The sequence below is a fragment of the Trachypithecus francoisi genome, unplaced genomic scaffold (assembly GCF_009764315.1).
Source record: "Trachypithecus francoisi isolate TF-2019V2 unplaced genomic scaffold, Tfra_2.0 Lachesis_group7, whole genome shotgun sequence".
In the NCBI taxonomy this organism is placed as follows: Eukaryota; Metazoa; Chordata; class Mammalia; order Primates; family Cercopithecidae; genus Trachypithecus; species Trachypithecus francoisi.
The window spans coordinates 80,177,395-80,199,013 of NW_022681472.1; the positions used below are offsets into that span (position 1 = coordinate 80,177,395).

At 37.5% G+C, this 21,619-nt stretch overlaps 1 protein-coding gene across 7 annotated transcripts in view; it reads left to right on the forward strand.

Moving 5' to 3' along the window:
- Positions 1–21,619, forward strand: part of NSMCE2 (NSE2 (MMS21) homolog, SMC5-SMC6 complex SUMO ligase) — a 303,542-nt gene that overhangs the window by 89,439 nt on the left and 192,484 nt on the right. For all 7 annotated transcript variants that reach the window (XM_033202648.1, XM_033202650.1, XM_033202649.1 and 4 more), the window contains one exon: positions 2,070–2,223. In XM_033202648.1, the coding sequence (XP_033058539.1) occupies positions 2,070–2,223 (154 nt within the window). The remainder of the gene's footprint in view (positions 1–2,069; positions 2,224–21,619) is intronic.

The following is a 21,619-nucleotide window of genomic DNA, read 5'->3' on the forward strand; positions in this document are numbered from 1 at the left end:
AATCCTATTCTAAAGAACCAGCAATTTATTTTCTAGATCTACTCTCAATTCTCGATGCTACAATTTTGAACTTCCTGCATTTTGTTCTATTATGTAGAGGTAGAGGATAGCTAGTCACCATGTATAATAGCTCTTATTCTTGAGATATGAGGCAGTATTAAATTGCCTTTCTATCTTCTCTTTTCCAAATTGAGCTTTATTGGTTCTTTAGCCATATAGTACTTCTGTTAAATCCTTAATTACATATAACATTTGTCATTAAAGCCTTTCCATGTTTTCTAAAACTCCCTTTAATGGTGAATCCAGCACTTGGGGGTTAGCAATACAAGAAGACAGTTCCTACACTAAAATATAAATTTTAGACATTTTGGTTTCATGCTTAATTCTCATTTTCTATTTAGTAATCAAAATGCATAGCAATTAAGCAAAAGAAGATTATATGTTTTTTCTCTGTGACAAAAGTTAAAGCAGATATTTGAAGATAATCTTTTGAATTCATATGCATTGATGACTCAGATTCATAGAGATTAGGAATATATGCCACTGACTAGAACCAATATCAAGAATTTTCTGTATCTAACTTGTAGTCTTAGCATCACCTCTGACTAGTTGGATGTAGAAGATAAGTCATTTGACTTCTTTCTAAATCATTTTATTTATTTGTGAAACTGGGGGGAGGAGATCAAGATTAGATTATCTCTAAGCTGTCTTCCAGCCTAGAAATTGTACTGTATACTAATAATAATGGCAGCTAATAAATCGTGGCTTTTAGTGGGTAAGTATATTTGGAGCTAATAAGATTAACTTATTTGAAATACATGTTGAGTACTACCTACTGTGTGCTGGGCACTGGTAATACTGTGATAAATCAGACATCTTTCAAGGAGTTTACACTTTATTAGGGGAAAGAGGCATAAAAATAAGCAATTGAATATTCCTAGAGTGTTCCTGGAGTAGAAGTCTGTCTAAAGTGTATGGGGCACAATAGAGAGTCTGGTGAGTTTTGCTTGGCAGCAGGAGCATCAGGAAAGGGCCAGTGACGAAAGGGAGCAATTATGAAGGCCTGATGCAGGGCAGCTGCAGCGAAGTGGTGAGGCAGTAGCTTGACTATAGTGGCTAAAGCTGGAGGATGAGAAAGTGGAAAGAGTGGCTCCTTTTTTCCCCCAAGGAGGTGGAATATGAACAGAAAATAACTGGGGGCAGGGAGCTGGGATTATAAGAGGTTGTTTGTTTTCAAAAAAGGGGTGTGAAGGGCCTGTGTAAAGGTTCTTGAGAAAAGAGTGTGTAGAGAGGAAAGTTTGTTGTAAAGGAGATGAAGAAGATGTAATTAAGAACAGGGTTGAGAATGGATAGAGAGATAGATAAATGGATAGATATGTGGTAACACACACAGAGCAGAATGTTAATTGTGGCACCTAGGAAGTAGATGAATGAGTGTTCACAATATTCTTCCGTCAAACTTCCTGCATATTTGAAAGTTTATAATATTGGGAAATGATTTTATAATATTGGGAATGGAGGAGAACATGGGTTGAGAATTTACCCTTGAACAGAATCAGGGAGCACTTATTCCTTGGCATAGCAGGACGTTATGGAAGGTCAAGGCTAAAACCCCAGCGACTTTTGTAAAGTAGAAGTGACTCTCACCTGCTAGGGAGGGCCGTAAAAAAAAAAAAAGATTGTTGAGCATGAAGGATGGAATAACCACTGGTGAGTGCGAGAGAGGACTGACCAGACTTGGGTAGTGATGCTCAGGTCTGATGAAGTTGCCACATTTGTGATTGTCACTGGTAGTTATCAGAAGACAACAAGTTAGTAGGATCATTGAAGGGCCACTAGCTTATGGAAGCCAAAATAGAATGAGTAGTTGGCATGAATGAGTCCCTTCAATATTTGCCAGCAGTCTGTCCTAGAACATGTCCCAACCTCTCTGGTGCTTTGTTCAAGAGATTGTTTTCAACCTTACTATCTTTTGCTTTGAATTATCTGAGATAAAAACAATGTTGCAAAACTTTGTTAACACTATTATTGTTAACATTTAACTCAGGTCATTTTGTTGTCTCCCTTAGGTAAAAGAAGAACGTCCAGAAAAAATACCAGATTTAAAATTATTGGTGGAGAAGAAATTTTTGGCTTTACAGAACAAGAATTCTGATGCAGACTTTCAAAATAATGAAAAATTTGTACAGTTTAAACAACAGCTGAAAGAACTAAAGAAGCAATGTAAGTCAACACGCTTTGCTTTGGTTCGGCTTTTTGAAATTAGGGAACTGACTTGATGAACAGCCCAGTTAACTGATTTTATAAAGTTTGCTTATCTGCTTGGCTTGATCCTCTTTCTAAGTTGCTTTCTACTGTTGTAATTCTGTATTTTGTCTAATTTTTGGTTCAAATCAGCCTGCCCATTTCTGAAAGCCAACAGTTTCCACAAAGTGCTCAGAAAATTTCCCAGCAGCTAGTTATGTGTATTGTCCCATTGCTGGGGAGGGGAATTGGGAAAACAAAATAAAACTGAAAACTATTTTATTTAAATACCAATGGTATTGTTCAAGTTAAACTGCTGTGCCATGCTTTAAAATAACCATACTTTGATTCTGGTTTTGCCGCTTTGGAGTAATATTAGCTATGTTTTCTCAGAAGACCACGTTATCTTCTCAATTATAGACCAAAATCTCTCTGATCCGTTTTAGCATTGTGGTAGTATAAAATTCCATGTGGTTTTTAAATCTGTTGCCTTCTTAATAAACTATTACATTCAGATTTTTTAGTGGACATAATTTTGACTTAAGAATTAGAGCGGGCAATATAATTTTTTATACCAAAAAAAATTTTTAGACAGTATTTACCAGAAATAATATATCTTTTCTGCACAGTAAAATACATATGTCCTTTCTTTTCCCATTCTTCCATGTGGTCCACATACCAATTTTATATAAATCGATTTTTTCACATTAGCATCTATTTAGTCCTATAGTCTCTGCTTCTTTTAGGATTGAGAAGCTTGTATTTCTCAAAGAAGTGAATAGTGAAGCAAATAACCTTTTCTAACTTCAGTCTCCCAACACCTTCATTTACACACACATGGAGCAGGAATATTGTATGATATGAGACATAAATTTACCTCATGTCCTTATATGTGCTTAATGTAGGGATTCGTATTTTGAAATAGGCTTTCTTTTAAATATAAGCATTTTCTTTAAATTGATGCTGAGATCTCAAAAAATGACTGAGGAAGCTGCTTCACTTTTGTCTATTTTACAAATAACTTAAGTTTCACAATTTGGAATGTTTTGCAATCATGATGAGACTTTTGTTTTTACTGTAGATTTAACCAGTAAGCATTTTCCCCATATTTTAAGTTTATTTTTTGTTCTTTTTTGAACAGCACAGCTCCCAACATTCTTCTAATGTATTTTTCACTCTTCCCTCAAATGATTAATAATTCCCCAAAGAGATAATAATTTGCCAGTGGCTTTCTGATCTTAAAGATGCTTATGAATTAATTGTACAGCCATGAGAATTAGACATTATTCCCCTTAAATATACACGGGCCATATAGTCTTTATCCTTTATCCATGATACTTATTATTCAGTGGTGTGTGTGTGTGTGTGTGTAGTATCTGGCACATGGACCTGTGATTACCAGCCTGAGGCCAACAAATCCCCTCAGTTGGGATGTAGAGATTAAACAAAGCTTTTAAAAGCTCACATTATATGACCTCAAGGTTGTTTACTGGTCGTCTGGTGGTAATTAGAAACTCTGATTGGCAGCTTTCGATTTCTTGGTTAAAAACCTAAATAAAGTGATTGTTTTAGGCATTTTTTCAAAGGTGTTCTCAGTGAAAAGACCGGGAACTATTCTATTTGGTGCTTAGTGAAAATATTTTGAACTAATGTATGTACCAGTTATTAACATTTCTTTATTAAATGCAAAAGTTTTTTTGTCAAATAAATAGCAATTTTTCAATCTTGAAAAAAAAAAGATGCTAATGAATTTCAGTTTTGGTGTTGGTCTAAGTAGCCAAATGTATTTTATTTGACTATTTGGAACCAGTACTCATAAATTGTGGCAGACTTAGCATCCAATCACAATTCCTGATTTTTAAGTAATTTTATAATACAGGTTGAAGGACAAGTATTCAAAAATATAAATTGTTTCTTCTTTTGTTATTGTTTACAAAGTTATTATTCCACAAGGTAAAGGATGGAGACTTTTAGAATCATATACTCATGGACAAACACTTTCTAATTAAGGACAACAAAATGGCTGGGCGCGGTGGCTCAAGCCTGTAATCCCAGCATTTTGGGAGGCCGAGATGGGCGGATCACGAGGTCAGGAGATCGAGACCATCCTGGCGAACACGGTGAAACCCCGTCTCTACTAAAAAATACAAAAAAACTAGCCGGGCGAGGTGGCGAGCGCCTGTAATCCCAGCCACTTGGGAGGCTGAGGCAGGTGAATGGCGTGAACCCGGGAGGCGGAGCTTGCAGTGAGCTGAGATCCGGCCACTGCACTCCAGCCTGGGCGACAGAGCGAGACTCCCTCTAAAAAAAAAAAAAAAAAAAAAAAAGAACAACAAAATGATAAATGTTGAAATCGTGGCTATTGTTTCTTAAATCTCTCTAAAATGAGGTTGGAAAAAGAAAGAAAGTGTTTCCTCAGGCCACCAGTAAATGTTATTTGGATAAACAGTCAAACCTCATGTATATTTATATTGAAAGAAATACTTCCTTATATAAGGTTTCCCTGTATATTGTAACACTGGAATTAAAATAACTTTCCCCTAAAATAACTAAAATAAAAATTTCCCCTAGAATTTTATTTTAAAAAGTTTTTAAATTTCAAATGACAGAACAAACAAAATATTAATACTTTAAAAAAATTTTCTATAAGATCTGTATGCCTTACTTGCAAAATGTAATTTTAGTGAGGTATTATTAGCACTATTAATTAAACTTGTACCATGTCTAGTGGATTTTCTTTCTTTAGATTTAACACTGCTGTGAGGGTTCTAATTAGGATCAGGCCCCCACAATATTTGTGTAGCCAGGTCAAAGGTACACTATGATATGTAAATGAGCTAATGAATCGTTTTGAGATATGTTCTGGTGGCAAGGAATTGCAATAATAATTTTTTTTTTTTTTTTTTAAAGATTAGAAAATAGAGGCTAGGGAGAGAGACTTGCTTCTAGATGCCTGTTTTGACAGAGTAAAAGCTGAAGTACTTTTATGGTCTACATAGATCCAAAGAGTTCTTTTATGAAAATATCCACCATGTCTTCACTAACTTTATTATGTAAGAACATAAATGCATGGGATTTTGCATTTGACCAAATCAGGATCTAATCAGAGAAATGCCAGGAATCTTTTAGGTGGGAAGAGGCCAAGATAGAGCTTGCAATGAAGTTGTCTCCCGGGTGGTTTTGTCTCGTGGGCAGGCCTAGGTACACTCTGCTGGCAATGCACGAGCTATAAGTTGATCTGTCTGTGGCTCAGCAGCTGGTTCTCAAAGTTTTTGGTCTTATGCTCCCTTTACATTCTTAATTTTTTTTTTTTTTTTTTTTTTTTTTTGAGACAGAGTCTCGCTTTGTTACCCATGCTGAAGTACAGTGGTGCAGTCCTGGCTCACTTCAACCTCCTCCTCCCAGGTTCCCAAGTAGATGGGATTATACGTGCACACCACCACACCCAGATAATTTTTGTATTTTTAGTAGAGACAGAGTTTTGCCATGTTGGCCAGGCCGGTCTTGAACTCCTGACCTCAGGTGATCCACCTGCCTCAGCCTCCCAAAGTGTTGGGATTACAGGCATGAGCCACCACGCCTGGTCACATTCCTAAAATTTACTGAGAGCCCCCAGAGAGCTTTTGTTTATTGTTTATATCAACTGACATTTATCATGTTAGAAATCAAAACTGAAGAATTTAAAAAATATTAACATATTAAAAATAAGCATGTGGCATGTTAATATAAACAGTATTTGATATGGGATACCACTTTACATTTTACAAACATAGAGGAAAAAGTATTGAGAAGAGTGGTATTCTTTTACATTTTTGCCAGTCTCTTCAATTTTTGGCTTATTTAATAGAAGGTAGCTAGATCCTCATATTTGCATCTACATTTGGTCTATTATGTTGATGTATACAAAGAAAATTTTGTCTCACACATTGGTAACTGAACTTGCTGAAAAGATCTTGCAGACCACCAGAAGTTCTCACTTTGACAACTCTAGATCTAGGCCAGGGGTCAGTAAACTCTGGGCCATGGACCAAATTCAGCCTGCCTCCTGATTTTCTATGGCCTGCAAACTAACAATGGTTTTTGTATTTTTTAATTGTTGGAGAAAACAATCAAAAGAGGAGTAACATTTGGTGACTTGTGAAAATTATACGAAAATTCTATTTCAGTGTTCATAAACAGTTTCATGGCAACATAGTCATACTCACCTGTTTATGTGTTTTCTGTGGGTACTGTCACACTGTCATGGCAGGGTTGAGTGGGTGTGTCACAGATCATCTGGTTAGCAGAGCTTATCATATTTATTATCTGGCTTTTTACAGTAAATGTTTACTGACCCTTGATCTAAATTATATTCAGAAATAACGGCAGTTTTTATTTTTTTAATTTTAGATTTTTTCCCTAAATACCATCCATTTGTCTCAGGTACATTCAGAACACTGAGGATTCACTGTGTATGAATTACTATAGTTGAGGCTCTGAAATAAAAAGTGAAAAGCAGGACTCTGTACATGCAGAAGACAGTGTATACACACGTGATATAATATGAGAACCATTAACAACAACTATCAAGTCAAAAGCAAAGAAAACATCAGAAACAAATGTTATACTATGTGGGACCTAAGTGAGGAGAGTGAAAACAGGAATGCCATGCCAGTCAACTGGTACGGGGCTTTCTGGAGCAGGAGGTTCAGAAAGATTTTGAGACTGGATTCAGCTCCAGTAGGAAAGAATGTGCTAAAAGGTAACAGTGGGAAAGGAGAGGGCAGTACAGATGTCTAGTATTTACCATCCGCAGAATACAAACCTAACAGATATACTACACTCATTTAAAGATACTATTACTCTAAAGATAATATATTTCAGTTACACACAATTATTTTCCTAATAGTTATGTCTTATAGATATTACTGGCATTAGATATAACATCTTTGAACAAATAATTTTATCCTTTAGATACCCAGTGTCCTGTAGGTTAGAAATAATTATGTCTGCCTCAGCTTACGTCTCAGGGTCATCACCAAGATTAAATGAGATACTGACTCTGCTAGCTCTAAAAGCTTTAGATTTAAGTTATTGAGGAAGAGCTAGTACAGCATAATGGAAAGAATGGCTTAGCAGCCAGAAGACTTGGATTTGAGTCACTTAATAGTAGCCTACTCTCCCTTCAGATACCACCTGTCTTAGATACTTCCAATTCTTGGGAGTCACAAAATCAAGATTGAAGATAACTTCTGTACTTCTACACAAGATGACTAGGATAGTGATGGTAGTGATAGCTGAGTTAGGGAACAATTTCACAGAGAAGAATTTCCTAAACAGTAATTATATTCTCAGTAACTCAAGTTGTGAAATCAAACAATATGATTTGGTTTAAGGCAGACATAACCAGACTTTCTTGGATGAAATAATTTTAATTTAGCTTGACAATATGGATAATTTTCTCTTCTCCTTGCCTTAAACTGCCTTCACTATTACAGCTCATGGTTTCTTGCAATTTTAACATCAGGAGAACTTAATTAGAATGTGTGAATTCCTCTGTGTAGACACTTTTTCAAGTCATCAAGCAATCTTTCTGGCGTCTTTTATTCATTTACCTGTTACGCGACTATCAGGCCCTGTAGATTTTAGCGTACATCAGCAAAGGCAGAAATTGAGGGCAGTTGACAAAGCCCTTATGTTTTGAAAGTTTCTAAGATTGAGATTTAGAAACTCAAAACATAAAGGGTTTGCTTTATGTTCAAAAATAGAATTGAATGTAAATCTGAAATTTTTAGTATTAATTTAATATGCAATATAATTTTGTTAGTACATTTAAATGCTAAACTTAAAGGAGAACATATCGTATTACCTTTTAATGAAAAAATGCTTATCTGAAAAGGTTCACCACAAATTAGACAGTATATTTAGGTCACTGTTAGATATAGAATATATGGTATGGAGATAATTGCATCTATGAGTGAAGTTTATACATCATTTTGAGTGACAATGATATTTGTATTGGACATATAGAGACATAGGAATTGACACTGTAATCTAGCAATTAATATGGATTCATTTTAAGCACACCCAATCTAGATCTCAAAACTGATAAAAGGAGGGAGTGGCCATTCACTTTACAAAAGGATTCTCTCAAGGATAGTATTAAGTGTTCTCAGCAACATTAGAAACCTTCACGTGACTGTTTTTAGTTGGTGGCTTTTCCATCTCCTTCAGCGTCTACTCAAAACCGCAGTGTAGTTGCACAAGGGTAAGGGTTTTTATGTTTTGCTTACTGATGTACTCCTTGAACTCCAGCATGAGGCCTAGGCACAGTGTAGTATTACCATAGCACAGGTCCTTGATGGTCACAACAATCTTCCGGAAAACCGTCATGTGCTTGAGAGCTTCTGTGCTACTGAAAGAGGACACCTGTCACCCCTGCCAGCTTATTATTGCTGTGAGTAGGTGTGGACCCACTGTTGCCAGATCTTCAGGTTGTTTTAGAAAACTCAGAAATCTAAGTTACTAGATTTTTCTGTTTTTCAATTACTAGATTTTTAAAACACTGTTCAGACAAAACTGTTAGTTTGTAACCTTCGGCTTTACCTTCTCATAATGTAATTTTTTTAGTGCCTTATTAGACACTTTAATGAGAGACAGCAGCCATTTAATTTACTGTTAGTTTGTGATATCTTCAGAAGAGTCGATGGTTTTGCTTTCAGGATACTGCAAACTAAGGCCAAAATGTGCAGTTTGCTTCATTTGGGAATATATATTGTAGAAACCTGTTGGGTTCTATTGAAAAAGCAAATGGGGGTTTTGTGATAGGGGGCCAGGTATGGGACCCCCTCATCCAGATGCAGGTGAACAGTGTGGTTCTAGAGAAGACCAGTGATTGGAAAGGTATGTGTGAGTTTTGAAACTTGGAAGAAGACAGATGAGAAGTAAATAAAGGTAGTGCCAAGAGGGAAAATATTTGACTTTGCCTAGAAATACATTGAGTGCATTTAAACTGGGCAAGGTATTGACCAACTTGCCTTCATCCTGATACTATTCAATGTAGAAATTTCTTACTTTGTCATAAGGTGTAACTGTTGTTAGAAATAGATAATCGGTGTTGCGAAGAAAAGTCAGCACAGAGACAAAGGACCTCTTATCAAGGCAGTCTTTACTTTCTGCAGAAAGGGTGCTTCACACAGATGGAACAATGGCAAGAGCACACCTGAACAAAGGAAAGGCAGACATATTTATCCCTTATGCCTTTGGGTCATCCTTACTGCTCTATCCTGCATCCATTGACTGGAGCTGAACCTCACAATCTTAAACTGATAACCAATTTGCTAATAGCCTAAAACTTTCCTAAATAGGTAAGTGCAAGAAAGAACAAAGAAGGAGAGGAAGTTGCTTATGAAAGGTTTAAGGCTAAGACTTGCCTGGGCCTGTCCAGACATGCCTGAGTAAGCCAAAGCAACTAACTTGGCTAAAGTGTAAGAACTGATAGTTGATAGGAGGCTTTAGAGTAAGGAGCTATTATTCCTAGTGTCTATTATTTTATTTTTAAACCAAGATGAGCTTTGAAGAGGAACTTTTCTACTTTCTACAACTGTCTATCCAAATTCACAAATGATGTGAATTGCTGGCCTGCAATGAACCAAAGTCTAAGACCCTTTAAGACAGGAATAATTTCTTATGAATCCCTATGTTCTTTTTGTTTCTCACATAGTAGGAGCTCAGTTAATATTTATAGAACAGATTTATTCAACTGATCAGATAAGCTGCCTAGAAAAAGAGGGTCAGAACCTAGTTAAGGCAGTCTGATGATAAAAATCCTTTTCCTTTCAATACATCATCAATAAGGAAGAGAATAGAGAACAAAAATTAGCGTTTATAGGGTTGAGATCTAAAATCAGCACAAAAGGTTAAAAATTTATATTGTCTTTGAAAATTCCCTGAAATGCTCAACAAAAGTAAATACATAATTTTGTGGATATAACCACTTACAATGATATATTGGCACAAACGTATAGTATATACAGCAATACACATTTTTTAATATCACAGAATATGGCTTAAGTCTTTTAAGTGTGACTGCTTAGAACATTCAAACAAATTGATGAAGTTTGCTGGCTCTTCTATGGTTTTACCGTCTCTGTACCTCTCAGCAGGTCTTCATTTTTTCCTCAAAGATGTGGATGAAGCCATTGCCATTCACTTGCTGAATGACTTAATTGTTGGGAAATGCTAAAAATCTTAAATGTCACAACCAAGGTGGACTTTTTCAGGCTGGATTGCGTCCTAAGAGCTTATGTTCATTGAGTGAAATTTCTGCCCTATACACATTTTTTATGAGTGTTTGCCTCTCTCCTCTTTCCTCCTCTCTTGGTCAGCATCTGTCTGTCTTTTCTGTGTGTCTCTTTCCTCCCTGCTGCTTTATTTGTGTCTCCCACTCCATACGTTTTCTCTTTTCCATAAATCTTGACTTACATCATTGCAGCTGAAGAGCGTCATCCCCATCTTAATGATGAAGCAGCCTCAGAGAGGTATAGTGACATGCCCAAGGCCAACAAAGCTAGTGAACAGTAGAACCAGAAGACAGAGGATACCAGGGATGAAGAGAGAACATTGGAGAGAAGTGTAGCTACTCTCCCTCTTTTCTTTTGTAAAGCTGTTACTTTTTAGGAGTGTTTACATTTTAAAGCAGATTTGGGGGACCAAATAAATAAGTTAAGAAAAAGAGTAATTCAAATTAAAGGATTGATTCCATAGTGGTAGAGTTTTAATCAGGTCATTAAGCTGTCCAGGAGTTATTATATAGTGAGAAATTAACTTTTCTACATGTCCTTTATATTGTACAATAAAAGCACTCATCTACTCTGCATTCATCGTAGGTTTGCCCTATTCCTATTTGCTGATAGTTACAATACACGTCATAGGCATGCTTTGTATAATGCCTAGTACCTAAAGTACTCAGTGAGTGCTGGTTGAATTAATGAATAATAGCCGACATTGTTTGAGTGCTTACCTATGCTCAGGCTATGGTACTTGCAGACTTTATGTGCATTATTATTATTATTTTTCGAGATGGAGTTTTGCTCTTGTTGCCCAGGCCGGAGTGCAATGGCACGATCTTGGCTCACTGCAACCTTTGCCTCCCAGGTTCAAGTGATTCTCCTTCCTCAGCCTCCTGAGTAGCTGGGATTTACAGGCACCCACCACCCCACCTTGCTAATTTTTTGTATTTTTAGTAGAGACGGGGTTTCACCATGTTGGCCAGGCTGGTCTTGAACTCCTGACCTCAAGTGATCTGCCTGCCTCAGCCTCCCAAAGTGCTGGGATTACAGGCGTGAGCCACCATGCCCAGCCTGTTCATGTGCATTATTATTTCTTTCTCTCAGCTCTATTGGATGAGTGTATCCATTTTGTAGATTAGAAAATAAGCAAAGAGATGTAATATAACTTGCCTAAAACCCTGATGCTGAAATTCATACCCAGGTTTAGGTGACACCAAAGCCCATGTCATGTTCTTTCCCCCATACCATACCAATTCTTTTTTTTTTTTTTAGATAGCATCTCCCTCTGTCACCCAGGCTGGAGTCCAGTGGCACGATCTCGGTTCACTGCACTCTCTGCCTCTCGGGTTCACGCCATCTTCCTGCCTCAGCCTCCCAAATAGCTGGGACTACAGGCGCCCGCCATGATGCCTGGCTAATTTTTTTGCATTTTTGGTAGAGACAAGGTTTCACCGTGTTAGCCAGGATGGTCTCGGTCTCCTGACCTCATGATCCGCCCGCCTCGGTCTCCCAAAGTGCTGGGATTACAGGCGTGAACCACTGTGCCCGGCCACCACACCAATTCTTGAAAACACTTTTGTGTGTTTTTTTCTTTCTCTCAATTCAAGCATATCATTCATTTATGGAAAAATCTTACTTTTAATAGGACTCTTGAAGAGTGAATCATCTGTTTAGATCTTCCAGATCATAGAACTGCCTTGATGTACTTAGATGACACTGGAGGAATCTGCTTCATCTAGCTGAGCGAGAGTCTTTTTTGGTCACTTGCATTTAGAGATTAGGGAGTAGGAATGATACCAGACATCATATAGCAGTTCTTCTTTTCCAGAGCCCCATGGTTTTGGCAGTTCATGTAGAATATAGTGCCTAAGAATGATGTTTCTGGTGGAATAGTTGGTGTATTATGGCAGAGAAGAGGAGGATATTTACGGCATCCCAAGTTTAGAACAAATTCCATGAAATTTATTTCAAACATAACAACAGTAATCTCTTGCACATACATCATCTCGCGTAATCTTTACAACATCCACATGCAGGAAAGGAATGCATGAAAAGTACAAGTTCTATTTTTAGCAGACTGAACACCATATAATAAGAGTCTTGGAGGTGACATATTTACCCAGTGTCTCACAGTTAAGAGGCCACAAGGATAGCAAATATGTTCACGAGGAAAGGGGAAGTTTTAAAATGACAGATAGCTATAATTAAAGTTAGTAAAGAAAGGTTCAGTTATCAAGGGACAAATGAGTCAGCAGCAAGTTTAGACACAAACTGTGAACTCTGGGTGTTTCTCTCATTGTGACTATTTTAAGAGAGTATGATGCCATCCACACTCAGAAAGTAGCCTGAATCTAGATTAGGAAGACCAAGTCTTAAGTGTCCCAGAGATGACGTTACATTATACCTAAGAAAATAATTATCTTGTCAAGTTATAATTCCTGAAGTTAGAATGATTTAAGTGTTATATTTGTTAGATAGACTGGAAGTTTCAGACAAAGTTACTAAGCATTTCTGTCTACTTCTACTTCATTTTTAAAAGACTTTTTTTTTTTCTTTTGGAAAGAAAGTTTAAGTAGAATTTTGGCAGCTTAGTGTGTGGTGTGTTATTGTGTGTACAGCAAGTAGACATGGTTTACTCATTAACCATTCTGAAATTTTGAAGTCAAATGAATTGTTTCAAGTTAATATTATAATTTGTCTTTATAAAGCAGCTATAATTGAATATTATATGTATATTGTAGCAATTATATAGGGAAAAACTGCATATAGAAATTCAGAGCTACTTGTATAGAAATGCATTGTTGGTGAACAACATTTGAAATCGAGCAGTGATATAATTTTACACATTCAAGTAATACTAATGACTTGCTATGTTTCATTTCAATTTAAGATTTTAGGAGCATTAATGTAGTATCACAAAAAGGGCACAATAATTGAAATCGAAAGACCTAACTTAGACATTAATGAATGGATTCTGCCCACTCTGGCAGTTCAGTTTCTGTCTCTGGATCTCATATCCTCACATAGGAGAAAGGCTTCATCTCTAAGGGTGCCTTGCAGATGGTGATAGATGATGATGACACGCTCTACTGCTAACATGTGCTGCCTCTTCAGTATCATTCTAATATGTTTTCTTTGGAATTCCATATCTTAAGGACATGTTCTGAAATAATGAAGCAAAATTTACTTACAAAGATATCCTTTATGATATTATTTGTAATTAATATATTACTAACACTGTAACATAATAGTTGAGGGCTAGTTATGTAAAATATGCAACATCAATTCAGTGAAATATTTTGCAGTCATTAAAAATGATGTGAGGAGTTTTTAAAACATCAGGAAATAAATGCTTATGCTATTAAGCGTTAACAGGGGCCAGGCACAGTGGCTCACGCCTGTAATCCCAGCACTTTAGGAGGCCGAGGCAAGTGGATCACCTGAGGTTGGGAATTCGAGACCAGCCTGTCCAACATGGAGAAACCCCATCTCTACTAAAAATACAAAATTAGCTGTACGTAGTGGCACATGCCTGTAATCCCAGCTACTCAGGAGGTTGAGGCAGGAGAATTGCTTGAACCTGGGAGGCAGAAGTTGCAGTGGGCCGCGATCACGCCATGGCACTCCAGCCTAGGCAACGAGTGAAACTCCATCTCAAAAAAAAAAAAGAAAAGAGTTAACAGGATACAAAAATTGAGTATTCAGTATGATTACAACTAGGTTAAATACACATTTATGTAAAGTAGACTTCATCAAAATTAAAACCTTCAACTTATCACGACAGATATTAAGGTAATGAATGGACAAGCTACAACATAGGACAAAATATTCACAAAACATGTGTCTTACAAACAATGTAGTGTATCCAGACTGTATAAAGAACTGGAACTAATAATAAGAGACAACACCTTTCTGTTTAAAAATTAGCAAAGGTTTGAACAGACTTCACAAAAGAAGATAAACAAGTGGCTAATAAACATATGAAAATTATTTTTAAAACCACATTCATAGAATAAACACTGCTGGTGGTAGCATTATGCTTCTTTTTTTTTTTTTTTTTTGAGACGGAGTCTCACTCTGTCGCCGGGGCTGGAGTGCAGTGGCCGGATCTCAGCTCACTGCAAGCTCCAGCTCCGCCTCCTGGGTTCACGCCATTCTCCTGCCTCAGCCTCCGGAGTAGCTGGGACTACAGGCGCCCGCCACCTCGCCTGGCTAGTTTTTTGTATTTTTAGTAGAGACGGGGTTTCACAGTGTTAGCCAGGATGGTCTCGATCTCCTGACCTCGTGATCCGCCCGTCTCGGCCTCCCAAAGTGCTGGGATTACAGGCTTGAGCCACCGCGCCCGGCCCAGCGTTATGCTTCTACCTTGACTTTTTCTCTACCTTCATTTTTAAAATATGTATTTATTCTTCACTAATTTTCTATAAAGAGTCTATATAGTTTTATAATCAGGAAACCAAAATCCCTCAATTTACTGAGAAAGACTACTGGTTAGGAGTGACAGGAGGATATTTTCTCAGAAAAGAAGTAAGTGTAAAACAAAGCAAAAAGCATATTTCTTCTTCTAAGATTTCGGAAGAATTGAAAGAAGAAAGGTACATGGAAGCTTTATCTTCACCCCTAGTTTTATCGTAAGTGTGCCCCTTCAGTCTCTACCTATCACTGAGTCAGTCTGGTGGACAGTGAGAAGCAGCCTCATATTTACCCTTTATTACTCTCTGTTAACTCTCATCATCCCCATTAACTGTATGTTGTTGATTTATTTGCCAGGGCCTTGTCACTTTGTCCTTGAAATATCAGAAAGTGTTAGTGGTTCTTGTAGAGAGTGTTGCCCGTTTGTATATGTTGACAGAGGAGGAAGAATTTTTGTATTGTATGCATGACTGTATTTTACAAGGCATATTTTAGCTTACAAAACACTCTCCCATCTATTATCTTATTTAATTTTCATAACAGCTTAGTGTGGTAGATAGATAGTATTCGTCCCATTTTACAGATGAGGTTCTGCACAATCAGTTGTCCTGCACAGTTCTATCAATCAGCCTCCCACGAAAAATTCTCTTGTGCCACTTTGTAGTTGACACCTCCCCCCATTCCCAGCCCCTGGCAACCACTATTTTGTTTTTTCTAGATATAATTTTAATTTTTCCAGAATGTTATATAGGTGGAATTGTAGAGTGTATAGCCTTTTGAGTGGCTTCTTTCACTTATCAGAGTGCATTTGACATTCATTAATGGTATTGCTAGTTATCTGCAGTTTGTTGCATTTTATTGCTGAGTAGTATTTCATTGTATGGATGTACCATAGTTTCATTTACCAATGGAAGAACATCTCAGTTGTTTGCAGCTGGTGGCCATTATGAATAAAACTGCTAGAAGGATTCATGTACAGATTTTTATGTGAATATGTTTTAATATCTATTGAGTAAATATCCAGGCATAAAAGATTGATGGCTTTGGTAAGCATATGATTGCTGGGATTAGTAAGCATATGATGTTTAGCTTATAAAAAATGGACATTGTGTCGATGTTTATAAAATTTGGAAAAAAGAAATGGACAAACTGTTTTTCAACGTGCGGTGTATGAGAATTGCACCCTCACCAGCACATGCATTATTTTTGGTTTTGTTTTTCATTCTGCTATTCTAATAAGTATGTAGTGATATTTCATTGTGGTTTTATTTTATGTTTTTCTAACCTTTATATTTAAAATTTTCATATAACGTTCATATTTCTCTATTTGTACATCTTCTACATGTATTCTTTAATTCATTCCAGAAACACTATAGCTGACCTGTAGCAATATGAGCATCACCTAGAAACTTATTAAAAATACAGATTTTTAGGTTCTACCCTAGACCTACTGAATCTGAAACTGGGAGAGTAAGACTGAATTTTCAGCTCTCCAAATGATTCTCCTGTAACCCAAAGTTTGAGAACCACTGGTCTACAGTGGAGGTGTTCACCCATGCCTAGGCGTCAGTATCAACTGTGAATATTAAAAAAAGAAAAGAAAATCAGAGTTCAATCTCTACCCAGAGATTCAAATTTAGTTTGTATCTGGTAAGCCCACAGGCATTTTTTTTTTAACGTTCTCCAGGCAATGCTAACGTACAATGAGGGTTAAAAATAATCTACTAAAAGTTGTTTGCTAGGCACTCTAAAGGATATAAATCTGACACCAATTCCAGATCTAATGCAGCTTATTATTTAAAAGGAAGGATCCATAGAAGCATATCTTAGCATAGTCATAAGCACATACATATAAGTTACTTAGTAATTATCTAATGAATTAAATTGTACTTGGTGTCCTGGTTTTAAATATAAACTAACTTCATTTACCTATATCTCAGAGTCTCATTTTGAAACTCGGTGTTGTACTTAGCATTCATTCATTCAGCAGATGTTCATTGAATATGCTGGGAATATGGCAGGGAACAAAATAGACAAGTCTCTGTGCTCGTGGAGCTTATATGCTGGCACTTAGCATCAACTCACAGTATTTTGGGGAAAATACATTTCTTTATAACTCCAAAACAAAGATATCTATTTATTGATAGTCTTAATCGTGATATTTGTGTTATGCTCAAGTACTGTCTTTCAGTGTTATTTGCCTTGTATTTGTTAAAATTTATATTAGTCGTTACATTCTTTTTCCTGAATTTTTTTTTTCAGGACTTTCCTTTTTTTTTTTTTTTTTTGAGATAGAGTCACATTCTGTCACCCAGTCTGGAGTGCAATGGCACAATCTTGGCTCACTGCAACCTCCGACTCCTGGGTTCAAGCGATTCTCCTGCCTCCCAGGTAGCTGGGATTACAGGTGCCTGCCACCACGCCAAGCTGATTTTTGTACTTTTAGTGGAGACTGGGTTTCACCGTGTTGACCAGGCTCCTAGTCTCGAACTCCTGACCTTATGTGATCCTCTTGCCTTGGCCTCCCAAAGTGCTGGGATCACAGGCATGAGCCACCAAGCCCAGCCCTGGATAACTTTTTTTTTTCTTTTTTTGTACTTTAAGTTCTAGGGTACATGTGTACAACGTGCAGGTTTGTTACATAGGTATATATGTGCCATGTTGGTTTGCTGCACCCATCAACTTGTCATTTACGTTAGGTGTTTCTCCTAATGCTATCCTTCCCCCAGCCTCCTTACTCCCTGACAAGTCCTGGTGTGTGATGTTCCCCCCTCTCCATGTCCAAGTGTTCTCATTGCTCAGTTCCCACCTATGAGTGAGAACATGTGGGTTTGGTTTCCTATCCTTGTGATAGTTTCCCAAGAATGATGGTTTCCAGCTTCATCCATGTCCCTGCAAAGGACATGAACTCATCCTTTTTTATGACTGCATAGTATTCTGTGGTGTATATGTGCCACATTTGCTTAATCCAGTCTATCACTGATGGGCATTTGGGTTAGTTCCAAGTCTTTGCTATTGTGAACAGTGCCACAATAAACATACATGTGCATGTGTCTTTATAGTAGCATGATTTATAATCCTTTGGGTATATACCCAGTAATGGGATTGCTGGGTCAAATGTTATTTCTAGTTATAGATCCTTGAGGAATTGCCACACTGTCTTCCACAGTGGTTGAACTAATTTATGCTCCCACCAACAGTGTAAAAGCATTCCTATTTCTCCACATCCTCTCCAGCATCTGTTGTTTCCTGACTTTTTAATGATCACCATTCTAACTGGCTTGAGATGGTATCTCATTGTGATTTTCATTTGCATGTCTCTGGTGACCAGTGATGATGAGCATTTTTTCATGTCTGTTGTCTGAATAAATGTCTTCTTTTGAGAAGTGGCTGTTCATATCCTTTGCCCACTTTTTGATGGGATTGTTTGTTTTTTTCTTGTAAATTTGTTTATGTTCTTTGTAGATTCTGGATATTAGCCCTTTGTCAGATGGGTAGATTGCAAAAATTTTCTCCCATTCTGTAGGTTGCCTGTTCACTCTGATGGTAGTTTCTTTTGCCGTGCAGAAGCTCTTTAGTTTAATTAAATCCCATTTGTGTGTTTTGACTTTTGTTGCCGTTGCTTTTGGTGTTTTAGTCATGTAGTCCTTGCCCATGCCTATGTCCTGAATGGTATTGCCTAGGTTTTGTTCTAGGGTTTTTATGGTTTTAGGTGTAACATTTAAGTCTTTAATCCATCTTGAATTAATTTTTGCATAAGGTGTAAGGAAGGGATCCAGTTTCAGCTTTCTACATAGGCTAGCCAGTTTTCCCAGCACCATTTATTAAATAGAGAATCTTTTCCCCATTTCTTGTTTTTGTAGGTTTGTCAAAGATCCGTTGGTTGTAGATGTGTGGGGTTATTTCTGAGGCCTCTGTTCTGTTCCATTGGTCTACATATCTGTTTTGGTACCAGTACCATGCTGTTTTGGTTACTGTAGCCTTGTAGTATAGTTTGAAGTCAGGTAGCGTGATGCTCCCAGCTTTGTTCTTTTTGCTTAGGATTGTCTTGGTAATATGAGCTCTTTTTTGATTCCATATTAACTTTAAAGTAGTATTTCCAATTCTGTGAAGAAAGTCATTGGTAGCTTGATGGGGATAGCATTGAATCTATAAATTACTTTGGGCAGTATGGCCATTTTCACTATATTGATTCTTCCTATCCATGAGCGTGAAATGTTCTTCCATTTGTTTGTGTCCTCTTTTATTTCATTGAGCAGTGGTCTGTAGTTCTCCTTGAAGAGGTCCTTCATATCCCTTGTAAGTTGGATTCCTAGGTATTTTATTCTTTTTGTAGCAATTGTGAATGGGAATTCATTCATGATTTGGCTCTCTGTTTGTCTGTTATTGGTGTATAGAAACGCTTGTGATTTTTGCACATTGATTTTGTATCCTGAGACTTTGCTGAAATTGCTTATCAGCTTAAGGAGATTTTGGGCTGAGATGATGGGGTTTTCTAAATATACAGTCATGTCATCTGCAAACAGGGACAATTTGACCTCCTCTTTTCCTAATTGAATACCCTTTCTTTCTTTCTCTTGCCTGATTGCCCTAGCCAGAACTTCCAACACTATGTTGAATAGGAGTGGTGAGAGAGGTCATCCTTGTCTTGTGCCGGTTTTCAAAGGGAACGCTTCCAGTTTTTGCCCATTCCGTATGATATTGACTGTGAGTTTGTCATAAATAGCTCTTACTACTTTGAGATATGTTCCATCGATACCTAGTTTATTGAGCGTTTCTTAGCATGAAAGGCTGTTGAAGTTTGTCAAAGGCCTTTTCTGCATCTATTGAGATAAGCATGTGGTTTTTGACATTGGTTCTGTTTATATGGTGGATTAAATTTATTTATTTATTTATTTATTTATTTATTTATTTTTTTTTTTTTTGAGGCGGAGTCTCGCTCTGTCACCCAGGCTGGAGTGCAGTGGCCGGATCTCAGCTCACTGCAAGCTCCGCCTCCCGGGTTTACGCCATTCTCCTGCCTCAGCCTCCCGAGTAGCTGGGACTACAGGCGCCTGCCACCTCGCCCGGCTAGTTTTTTGTATTTTTTTTTTTTTTAGTAGAGACGAGGTTTCACCGTGTTCGCCAGGATGGTCTTGATCTCCTGACCTCGTGATCCGCCCGTCTTGGCCTCCCAAAGTGCTGGGATTACAGGCTTGAGCCACCGCACCCGGCCTGTTAATCTTTTCAAAAAACCTGGATTCATTGATTTTTTTGAAGGGTTTTTTGTGTCTCTATCTCCTTCAGTTCTCCTCTGATCTTAGTTATTTCTTGCCTTCTGCTAGCTTTTGAATTTGTTTGCTCTTGCTTCTCTAGTTCTTTTAATTGTGATGTTAGGGTGTCAATTTTAGGTATTTCCTGCTTTCTCTGATGGGCATCTAGTGCTGTAAATATTCCTCTACACACTGCTTTAAATGTGTCCCAGAGATTCTGGTATGTTGTATCTTTGTCCTCATTGGTTTCAAAGAACATCTTTGTTTCTGCCTTCATTTCGTTATTTACCCAGTAGTCATTCAGGAGTAAGTTGTTCAGTTTCCATGTAGTTGTGTGGTTTTAAATGAGTTTATTAATCCTGAGTTCTAATTTGATGGCACTGTGGTCTGAGAGACAGTTTGTTGTGATTTCTGTTCTTTTACATTTGCTGAGGAGTGCTTTACTTCCAATTATGTGGTCAATTTTAGAGTAAGTGCGATGTGGTGCTGAGAAGAATGTGTATTCTGTTGATTTGCGGTGGAGAGTTTTATAGATGTCTATTAGGTCCACTTGGTGCAGTGCTGAGTTCAATTCCTGGATATCCTTGTTAACCTTCTGTCTCGTTGATCTGTCTAATATTGACAGTGGGGTGTTAAAGTCTCCTGTTATTATTGTGTGGGAGTGTAAGTCTCTTTGTAGGTCTCTAAGGACTTTATGAATCTGGGTGCTCCTGTATTGGGTGCATATGTATTTAGGATAGTTAGCTCTTCTTGTTGAATTGATCCCTTTACCATTATGTAATGGCCTTCTTTGTCTCTCGATCTTTGTTGGTTTAAAGTCTGTTTTATCCGAGACTAATATTGCAACCCCTGCTTTTCTTTGCTTTCCATTTGCTTTGTAGATCTTCCTCCATCCCTTTATTTTGAGCCTATGTGTGTCTCTGCACGTGAGATGGGTCTCCTGAATACAACACACTGATGGGTCTTGACTCTATTCAATTTGCCAGTCTGTGTCTTTTAATTGGGGCATTTATCCCATTTTTATTTAAGGTTAATATTGTTATGTTTGGATTTGATCCTGTCATTATGATATTAGCTGGTTATTTTGCCCGTTAATTGATGCAGTTTCTTCCTAGCATTGATGGTCTTTACAATTTGGTATGTTTTTGTGGTGGCTGGTACTGGTTGTTCCTTTCCATGTTTAGTGCTTCCTTCAGGAGCTCTTGTAAGGCAGGCCTGGTGGTAACAAAATCTCTCAGCATTTGCTTGTCTGTAAAGGATTGTATTTCTCCTTCACTTATGAAGCTTAGTTTGGCTGGATATGAGATTGGGGTGAAAATTCTTTTCTTTAAGAATGTTGAATATTGGCCCCCACTGTCTTCTGGCTTGTAAGGTTTCTGCTGAGAGATCTGCTGTTAGTCTGATGGACTTCCCTTTGTGGGTAACCTGACCTTTCTCTCT